Source organism: Eulemur rufifrons, chromosome 9 (assembly GCF_041146395.1).
Source record: "Eulemur rufifrons isolate Redbay chromosome 9, OSU_ERuf_1, whole genome shotgun sequence".
Lineage (NCBI taxonomy): Eukaryota > Metazoa > Chordata > Mammalia > Primates > Lemuridae > Eulemur > Eulemur rufifrons.
In genome coordinates, this window is record NC_090991.1 from 36,353,894 (window position 1) to 36,364,762 (window position 10,869).

Here is a 10,869-nt window from a genome sequence, read left to right on the forward strand (position 1 = left end):
TAAAAAAAAAAAAAAAAAAAGCTAATGCTCTTGCTCTTAAATAGGTTCTATAGGTATACACAGATGAATTCCATAAATCCAAAGAAATAGGAATCACAGCACACGAACTCCATGATATCACACAGTCATTACATCCATTTCCCACCCCCTTAGCAAAGGTGTTTATTTGGTCAGATATACGGTAGAGTTTTCTTTTGTTTTTTTTCAGTGTCCATCTTTTTCTTAAAATCAGAATACAGGGCAGAAACAGCAGGAATCCAAAGCAGCATACAGGATAAGATTACAAAGGCTAACTGGCTTTTCTTTACTAGTAGTAGTAAGCAAAGAAATTTAAGAACATTGGCAATAAATTAACTATCCAATCTCTCTACAGCGAATCACAGAATTTCCATGCTAGAAGGAACCTTAGAGTTGACACAATGTAGGTCCAGAGAAGTACCTTACCCAAGGTCACACAAATAACTGTAACACTAGAACTCCATTAGAGTATATATAATACACAAACATATATATGAGTGCTTTTTGTTTCACAGTTTAGAAGTGAATTTTTTCCCTTTGTAAAATCCTGATGTCGCCTGAAGCTTTCATTCTTTCCTTACCCAAATTGATTTCAAAACTAGAACATTAGAAGATACAGATGATCTGGTTCAAAAAATAAGATGAAAAAAATGACATATCCTAACAAAAGAACTCTGGAAAACCTAGAAGCTAACATTTAAATTTTTTATTGCTGTGAATTGCAAATCCCTTCCTCCCTTTTTCTTTTTCTTTTCCCCACCCACCTCTAAAAAAGGAAAAAGAAAGAAAACAAAACTAGCTGTGAGGCCAGGCACGGTGGCTCATGCCTGTAATCCTAGCACTCTGGGAGGCCGAAGCAGGAGGATCGCTCAAGGTCAGGAGTTTGAGACCACCCTGAGCAAGAGCGAGACCCCGTCTCTACTAAAAAAATAGAAAGAAATTAGCTGGACAACTAAAAATATATATAGAAAAAATTTGCCGGGCATGGTGGTGCATGCCTGTAGTCCCAGCTACTCAGGAGGCTGAGGCAGAAGGATTGCTTAAGCCCAGGAGTTTGAGGTTGCTGTGGGCTAGGCCAACAACACAGCACTCTAGCCAGGGCAACAGAGCGAGATTCTGTCTAAAAAAAACCCCACAAAAAACAACTAGCTGTGATAACCGCAATTCAGGATACAATGAGTTGGCTATGACCTTTCCTGGGCCTGCCAACAAAGAGTGACATATGCATAAGAACAGGTATTCTACATTTAAGAACCTGCTCTAATCTAAAAATTTTACAGTTTTCTTTTTGCCTGTCCTTCCTGCCACATAAAATCCCTCACTTTGCAGATAGTAAATCAAATACAAGGTACTCAGAATATCTATACCTACGGTGCTATCTTCTTCTTATTGCAAATTATCAGAGAAACTAAGACTGCTTTTCCAGTTTTCACTTCGAAATGATTATGAAATTACATCTGCCTGCATCCTCCCGTCCATCAGAAAGTCACAGCAACAACAACCATAGTACTTGGTACATTTGATTGTGTAAGTTTGGGCAGGGATTTGATATATTCTCAATATAATTTCTTTCTTAGCAAAGTAATGCCTAACATCAATTTACTACTCACTTTTATGATGTTCTATTTCCCTTATTTAGTTTTAACTAGAAATTCCTTGGAACAAAGACAGAAATGATAAAAGAAATTGCCAATATCTCTTTCATAATAATTGTCTAAATCCTTACCTACCATGATCTAATGTGACTTGAACTTCACAGCTATTTAAGAGACCGAGTAAAAATGGATTAAATTAATTACATTTCCACATGACTACAACCGTCAGCTATGAGGCTTATTAAAGCCAACAGAATATCATAAAATCAACTTTGAGGATACATGATTAGGGAATAAATAGGTTAGTTGCCTATGGCTGTAACTCACATGCCTACTAATTAGTTAAAGTCATTCTTTTAACAGAAACAGTCTTTAAAAGCTAATGCCTACTGGGCACTGTGGTTCAAACCTGAGATCCTAGCACTTTGGCAGGGAGGCTGAGGCATGAGGATCATTGAGGCCAGGAGTCTGTGACCAGCCTAGGCAACTTAATGAGACCCCCATCTCTACAAAAAATAGAAGAATTAGCCAAGCACAGTGGCACGCACCTATAGGCCCAGCTACTCAGGAGGCGGAGAATTGCTTCAGTCCAGAAGTTTGAGGTTGCAGTGAGCTATGATGATGCCACTGCCCTCATAAAGAGCAAGCCTCTATCTCCAAAAAAAATAAATAAATAAACCAAAAAAATAAAAAAGCTTACACAAATTTTCTTTTGTATTTATCACATTTGAATACATATCTTTATTTTCTCGAGGTATATAATTAAGATGAATCAAACATAAATACTATCGCACACTTCAGTAACACCACCTATTGCTAGCTGCTACTAAGTTAAAATCTTTTATCAAATGGACTCAAGTGCATTAAGACATAAAACTATAAAACCACAGTTAGATGCCTTAGTTTTTCTCAGTCAATATTTGGGTGAAGGGGTCTAATCGAAGAATTCACTTAGTCTAGAAGATCAAGTAGGAAAACAGTGTAAAGACAACTATGCACAAGCAGCTAAATTTGGTCAGTTTAAGGACATTCTTTCTTCTCCCTCCCTCCTTTGGATTTTCCTGGTGTCACGGAATATTTTATTTTGAACATCTAAAAATACCCTTGCAAAACCACAGTACTAGTTAGATTACTGAAATTTTTAATTCAGTTTCCAATCTGTCACCAGTTAGGAAACAGTAAAGGGATAGGAAAGGAATCCTCAGCCTACAACAAAATCACTTACAAATTTGCAAAAAAAAATGAGATCAAGATCTGAAAAGACCCAACTCTGGGGATGGAAATAGATGGATTTTTAAAATTAAGATTAAAAAGCATCACTTGTATTGACAATTAAAACTGACAAAATGACCTAAAACATAAGAATATAAGACTTTCAAAGTGTGACTATTCTAGGCTGAATGAATGAAAATCTTCAACATAAAAATAGATTATACCTAAGAATGTAGCACTTAAATTTATCAATGTATTTTGTAAAATTTTTGCCAAGCAATAGATTTTTAATGACTCAATGGAAAACACAGCAATTTGCAATATGTAATGGTTTATCTGTTTTTTTAATACACATTGCTTTTTAAATAATGGATACTATAAGTACCAGATATAATGCACTGTTTCAAAAGATAACAGTACCACTGATTACTCAATAAAGAAACATCAATAAACACTATTTGAAAAGGACAGATTGTCTATTAGGGCCTAATAAGCCTAGACCTGTAATTTGGATTTTCTATAATGTTAGATAACTGTTTTCAAATCTATCTCTACAGTTTAGTTAAAAACAAAATTCCTTAGTTTTACTAGTACTCTTTCCCATTGCAGGGCTTTTGAAAGAGTGAAACAAATGACTCTCACCCAACTGGAAAATTATTACTATGTAACAGTACTGTAAGTCTAAGGCTACAATCTTAAACAAAATATTGGAGTGGCTGTCTCAGAAGAAATAATCAAGGAAATATGGTCCTCTGCTTTTATTTAAAAAAAATCACACGTTCAAAGTATTTTGAAACAAAAAGTAATGACTGATCTAACAACACCTTTGTTTTACACAGAGGGGAAATCCTCAGGCTACACAAGTGAAAAGAAATGATGAAAGTTACAATTAGTTGATGGCAAAAATCAAGATTAATTAATATCCAGTTCTCTTAATCCCCAATGTAGTTATGTTCTTTTTGTCATGCCACATTTTATGATTTGTGTTAGTTTTGATAAATTGAGTTGATAAAATGAAGAAAGCAGGCAAAGAAATATTACAACCTAGTGTTACAGGTTGTATGTAATATTACAGATCTGCAAGAAAGGCAGTGAGGTATAATGAAAAACACTAACGAACACGGATTCAAAACACCAAACCGAGTGTATCGCTTCTCAACTTGTGTGCCCTTACACCTCCAGGCACTGTTTAAACTGTAAAATGGTATCTGAATGTCAGTTAATGTTGCCCCTAAGACTTTTTTTTTAACATCAGGCTTTTTAATAAACCCAAATAAGACTTTTCCTTCAACAGTATTACACCCTCATAATGGAGCTACTAAGATCATGACAAAGTGGAGAAGCTTACTAAAAACAGTCTAAACTTGGATTCAAGGGCTAGCCTAGATGTTTAGAGACTAATCTCACTTAGTGTTAAGATAATGTAAGTTATGGCACTTAACATGAGGGACAGATTCATTCTTTTGATAGCAAATACAAAATAAAATATACTGGATGAAGAACTTTAGGGAAGCTCTTTTCCACACGTTTTATGGGCTTTCTGCTAAGTTATGCTAAAAACAGAGCAGGGTAACAGAGTAATACAATAAAAAAGTATTTGAATAACGAATTTCAATTAAGTGACTAATACAATTCAGCACACTCTGTGTTAACCTGTAGGGGTTTTCATTGCACAGATTTAATGCCAAAATCATACAGCAAGAACAACATGAATTTTTACATCTCTAGATCTCTTTAGCTCTTTATCCAATAGTCATGTACTTTTGGCTATTCTACAGGATGCTACATATCTGGCTAACAGGTACTATCCCTTGGTTTTTACCTTAAATTTTTTTTTCTACAACTTTATCCCCTACTGTGACATTTAAAGTATATAGCCTCTAGTTACAACATCCAAAGCATACCACACAAAACATTCCCTATAAAAGGATTATAATGAATGAACTACAGAAAGATTGTAAGATTGTAAGCTTCAGATAGCTATCTTCTCCAAGAAAAAGAAATCTGGCCAGGCATGGTGGCTCACACCTGTAATCCTTGCACTCCGGCTGGCCGATCACTTAAAGTCCGGAGACCAGCCTGAACAAGAACAAGACCTCATCTCTACCAAACATAGAAAACATTAGCCAAGTGTGGTGTCATATGCCTGTAGTCCCAGCTACTTGGGAGGCTGAGACAGGAGGAACACTTGACCCCAGAAGCTTGAGGTTGCAGTGAGCTATGACGATGCCACTGCATTCTACCTAGGTGACAGAGACTCTGTCTCAAAAAAAAAAAAAAAAAAAAATCATTTGATGTAAATGTTTTAGATATGAAAAGCCTGTTTTATTTACCTATATCTTTTATGGAAAGAAAGTAAACACTTAAGATATTTTTAACAAATTAGCAATAAGTTATTATTTCATAAGAGGCCAAACAGTTTACTAATTGTCTCACTACTTATAAATTAGGTCAATAAAAAGGTAAATGGTTTTAATACTCAGGTAGTGAAACTCATTAACACATATCATTTCTAGCCATTCTCATTTGTATCCTGGCACGGAACACTTCACATCATACTAAAAGAATAGTTTTTGGTTTATAAGCAAACACTTTCAATCATGAACATTATACAAAGAGGGTTCCCCACTTAATTCTTATTTTTCCTTCTCAGATCACATTTAGAAAGCTTTAGTTGCCAGCTACCAAGGTAAACAGAAATGCTCAATAAAGCAATAAACTTTCTTGTAACGTCAGTATGCCATCACTACACATAAATTATAAATTAAAATAGAAGACAATTATCAAAATAGGAAATAGCTATGTAATTTTTAAAAACACACTGCAAGAATTCTTTCCAACAATTATTCAACCTAAAATGAATAGCAAAATGATAAAGAGCTATTATTGCAGCATCAAAAAGGCTATCCCCCACTCAAATCTTCAGTATTTGGGATTCCCTCTCAAGATTCCTGTTAACTGCTATGTGTCTATTCAGTAATGTTAATGAAATTCTGAACTTTTACATTAGTACTGAATATGAACCCACCATAAATTAACCTTACTGGGGCTCTCTACATTAGGGCAACACAATGTCCTATTAAACACCAAATAATACCTAGCGTAATACTGTCTTCTCATGATTAAATTAAGTATGAAGATTCTAAGAAGACCAAGTCTTTTTTTTTTTTTTTTTTTTTCCTGAGACAGAGTCTCACTCTCTTGTCCGGGCTAGAGTGCCGTGGAGTCAGCCTAGCTCACAGCAACCTCAAACTCCTGGGCTCAAGCGAGCCTCCTGCCTCAGCCTCCCGAGTAGCTGGGACTACCGGCATGCGCAACCATTCCCGGCTAATTTTTTCTATATATTTTTAGTTGTCCGGCTAATTTCTTTCTATTTTTAGTAGAGACTGGCCTCCAACTCCTGACCTTGAGCGATCCTCTCGCCTCGGCCTCCCAGAGTGTTAGGGTTACAGGCGTGAGCCACCGCGCCCCCGGCCAAGACCAAGTCTTTGATATTCTCCACTCATCTGCAACAGTAATGCTGTAGCTCTAAATTTAAACTTCCTCCAAACTCTTCCTATCTTGATCTTTGTGGATAAATTCAAACATTTTTTTCCCGTAAGCATAAAAAGAAATCAAGGAATAGACTAAACTGAAGACCCTTAGGCAAAATTTCCACCCCCTACACCTCGTTGGCAAGTTTCTTGACACTTGTGTCTCACCGTCTTACAATTTCATCTTTCAAATGGAGATTAAAAAAACACCGAGATGTACACTAAGTTGTGAGTGATCCCAGGTCAGCCTGATTCTCTGCCAGAAAAGGCCAGATAACAGTTACTCTACTTGTTGTAGAAGTTTTTCTCTCTCTTACCCCCTCAGTGAACCTTCCAATGTATTATTATACTGTTGTAATTCATCGGTGGTTAACAATACTCCACTTCCCAAAGGAATCCCTTCCCTACAAGGTAACTACTCCCTACAGGCGCTTTCACACCATCCATTCTTCAATTCCAAGACTCTAAACCTCCCTCGCCAGAGAAGGAAAAGTTCCTAAGAGACAGATTAACTGGAATGGATTTTCTGAAGTCTCTCAGACTTTCGTCCCAATCTCAAAGCAGGCAAACATCTAAGGGTTCCCAGAAACAATGAGCTACAAAAGTACAGACTAAACGGGAAAGAAGAGGAAATATGAGAACAATACCCAAACCAAACAGCACCGAAAACCCGTGGTCGCCTCTACCATCCCAGTGTACCACCCCCACTTCCCTAGTTTAATCAATGTCTCAAACCCGGAGAAACGGCCCCCAGTCCATTATTTCCCCCTCTACAGACAACAAACGCTTCACGAAGGTGGCGGAAAGAAACAGGCTCTGGTCGAAGGGAGCCGTGATGCTTTTACTGCCGGGTGGAAGGAGGCAAGCCAAGGGTTGTGTAAAGAATGGAAAGCTGAGTGATCCTGGGGGGAGGGGGGAATTAGGGCGCCAGAGCTAATCCCTCGCCGGGGCCCGCCGGTGGGAAGAGGCAGGAGGCGAACACTCTGGGGGACTAGGGCAGCCAGGCAACACCGGGCTTTCGGTTCTCGAGAAAGGGGAGAGAAGTCTGGCAACCCCACCGGTGGGTGGGTGGCGGCGCCTGCAAGGGAGGAGGCTCCGTGCGGAGCAAACGTTTCGGGGTAAGAGAGCAAGACTGCCCTTACTCATGCCGCCCGAGCCCCCCAAGCTCACACCTCAAACCTGCTCTTGGTCACTCCGTTCACGTCCCTCCTCATGGGGCCGGCGGGTGCGGCCCGGGCCGGGCGCTGCGGCGTGCGGAGTGCAAACACAGGGGGCCCTGGGCAGGCCCGGGAGTTCCGGGACCGGGAGGAGGAGGAGGAGGGGCAAGGCCGGGGCCGTCGGACGCGGAGGAAAGACCTCTCAGCTCCGGCGAGGCCTCCACCACCTCCCGCGGCGCCGGCGGCCGCGACGACTGCTCGTCGCTAGCTCGGCTCTCTCCCCAGCCTCAACTTCAACCCAAAACAAAAACACTCCCCACTTGCCAGCAACGGCGCTTCTCATTGGGCAGAGCCGCCCGGGCCTCGGAACGCCACGGGAGGGGGAGGGGAAGGGGGAAGAGAGGGAGGAGAGGGAGAGGGGGGAGGGGGAGGGGAAGAAAGGGGGAGGGGAGGGGGGAGGAGCGCGCGGCAGCGCCGCCAGACCACCCCTCCCCCACCTCGGGCGCAGCCCCTGACCGTGCGACCGGGAGCAGCCGGAGTGCGGCTGCAGCGGCGGCACGAGCCCCCTCCCGCCTCCGAGGCAGGCGAGCCCGCCGGGAGAAGGAGAGGCAGGGAAGTGCCTATATGTCTGTGTGTGTTTGTGAAAAAGGGGGCGGCTGTGGGGCGGGTGCGAGTGTGCTGGTGCTCGCGGACGGGTGACGGAGAGGAAAGCAGGACCGCACACTGCACGGGAACCCCTTCTTCGGCCCAGTGTCCCCCTCTTCTTCTTCCTCTCCGCGGGCAAACAGACACGCACAGAGAACCGGAGCTCTCTGCCTAGACCCCCCAACCGCCAGTCTTGTCGCTTCTTCCCCAGGAGCTTGTGCTGGCACACACATCCTTCCCGACCACCCTATTCCCTTCCCCTGTCACTCACTGTCGCCTTGAACCCAAAGTGCAGCAGGCGGTCCCTGCTCGGAGCCATTTTCCTCTTTCTGGATGTCTCTAGATTGGGGCAGAGCTGCTGCTGCCGCCGCCGCCTCCCACGTCCCGGTGGATTGCATTACGGGGTGCTGCAGGGAGGCCTGGGGGCCCGCTTCGGGACGTGTGTCTCCCCGTGCATGGCTCGGGAGGGCAGGGACTAATGGCGTTGCGGGGCAGGCCGAGCGCCCCGCTCTGGTCCGGGGATCGCAGCAAGGCCGCACCTCGGGCCTCAGGGGTCAGGGGGTGCAGTGGTGGAGCTGGGCAACCATTCCTGTCGCTGGGGGAGGGGCGTGCGTTGGTGGGGGAGGGGGCAGACGAGGAAGAAGGGCCTTTGGCTTCCCCCGCTCCTCCGCCGCTCCGCCGCGGCGGGCGCCCAATGGGCTGTAGTGCCCGACCGCCCTCCAATCAGGGCGCTGGTTGGTGAGAACCTGAGCCTGACGCCACTTTGGCGGGAGAAACAAGCGTGTGTGAGCGAGTAGGCGGGGGCGTTTGCCCAGTGAAACTATGACTTTATCTGACTCTCCGGCTCCTTGTATAGAAGCTGGTCTGTGTCCTCATACTATTATGATCGAATTTCTGTGAATTAAAGAATAATCCAGAGGAGAGTTGCCCCTTGTAAGGGCGACAGACTACACATCTTGTCCGAAACATGAAATACTGTATCATAAATTCCAGCGAACCTGACAGAAGCAGCCTTACTAATTGTATGCTTCCAAAGCAATTACAGAGTTTGTCTTCACACCCCTTTTAATTAGTAGTTTTAAGTGACTGGCTTGGTATGACTCTAAGAAATGAATTTAAGGGCAACAAGCACTGCAGATCTTTAAGAATAGGCATATTTTAGCCGAAAGGTTTGTTATCAAACTAAGAACTTTATAAACTTTTTCATTTTTATTCTTGAGGGGGCTTCAAGAATAGTAAGGAAACTAGTTTTAGAAAACTCATTCTCAGGCCCACAAACCCAGGTCTAGGTGTTATATTCTCCTCCTATCCCTGATACTATTAATGATTTTGTTTTACCTCAATGGAATAAGTGTTTTTGGTTGAGTATCATCTAAGAGCTGTTTTTTCCCAGCAAAAACTACTGATGAGTTTGGTGAGTTTAGAAAAACTGGCAAACAGATAAATCAAACATAATGAATAAACTGTTTCACAGGTCTATCAATTATGTATTCCAGTGGACCCATTTCAAGTAGTTCTCAGGGAAGACATTTACTTTTTGACTGATTTTAACTGGATCTTTGAAATGCTGAACAAATGAATATTATTTAAAGTTTAAAAATTTATTACACATAGGCATATTACTTTTTATCAAAGAAGTTTATTTGCATGTAAATAAACAGGTTATTTTTTAATGTTTCAGGGAAAAAAATCCCACAACAGATTTTGTCTACTTTCAAAAAAATGAAAAACCCCAAAGTATTTACAGAACGGCCATATGCACAGAAAATCAAATTTGAAAGATTTTTTTTAAAAAAGACCCTCCCCAACTGCTCCTGATGTACATGTTTAAAGTCAAAATTTAAAGTTCAGCTCCTATAGCTGAGCATGTTTCCCAACCTAGCTTCTGAGATGTTAAGTACTTCCTGCCCCCCTCTAAAAAAATCAACCCAAGGATAGAAACAAATGTGGGGGAGGGGAAAAGATAGGAAAAAAAAAAAAAAGAAAATGAGATTGCCTAAGGTTTATGAATAGTTTCCTGTACTGACATTTGCTTTAAGTGACTCAATTGTGGATACTGTATGATTCACTGGCTCCCTGAAAGGGTTTCTTCTGAGAATTCAAGATACTGCTGTACTAAATTTTCAGACCTAGGCCTGAAGAAGGAAAATCCTTTCAAGAGTCACCAACCTCCAACTTAGTTTTGGCAATTATATCCTGCTTCGTACCCCACCCCCCAAAAATACTTGTTTTAAGACATTGATTTTGAATCTGAAATCTTTATGTACATCAGAGCAGGTTTTGACCAAGTACCCCTAACGTGAAGCCAAAAGACAGAAGGGGAATCAGGTCAAACTAAGAATACATAAGACACCAGCAGAAGATAGGTAGAAGTTGACTTCATGTCCTTGCCGTCTTTTGAAACAGGAGAATGAGTACACCTAGACGGGAGGGAGGTGTCCCAGGCTTGGTTTATTCTGCCTCTTCTCCTCCACCCTGTGGAGAAATGCAGTGCTCCCTGGTTCTCAGGCAGGGTGAAGCAGTTTAGCCCCGGCTCCCTGTTAAGCAAGTTCAGATGCTGGGTCAGTGTGTGGGGTGTGCCCATCGACAATTCAGGGGCTTATCCTTCATCCAGATCCTAACTCGGGATTCTTTGATCTGGGATGAAGACAGAAAGAGAGAAAAAGCTTCCCAGTTTACTCATTTTGGTATTTGTTGGCTCTGCTTGGG

The 10,869-nt window shown here is 42.0% G+C and overlaps 1 protein-coding gene across 1 annotated transcript in view; it reads right to left on the reverse strand.

Annotated features, from left to right (window-relative positions):
- FBXL20 (F-box and leucine rich repeat protein 20) overlaps window positions 1–8,720 on the reverse strand; it is an 89,100-nt gene extending 80,380 nt beyond the window's left edge. Inside the window, exon 1 of the mRNA XM_069482443.1 lies at window positions 8,432–8,720. Within this exon, the coding sequence (XP_069338544.1) occupies window positions 8,432–8,479 (48 nt within the window). The 5' untranslated portion in view covers window positions 8,480–8,720. The remainder of the gene's footprint in view (window positions 1–8,431) is intronic.
- Between the last annotated feature and the right edge of the window lie 2,149 nt (window positions 8,721–10,869).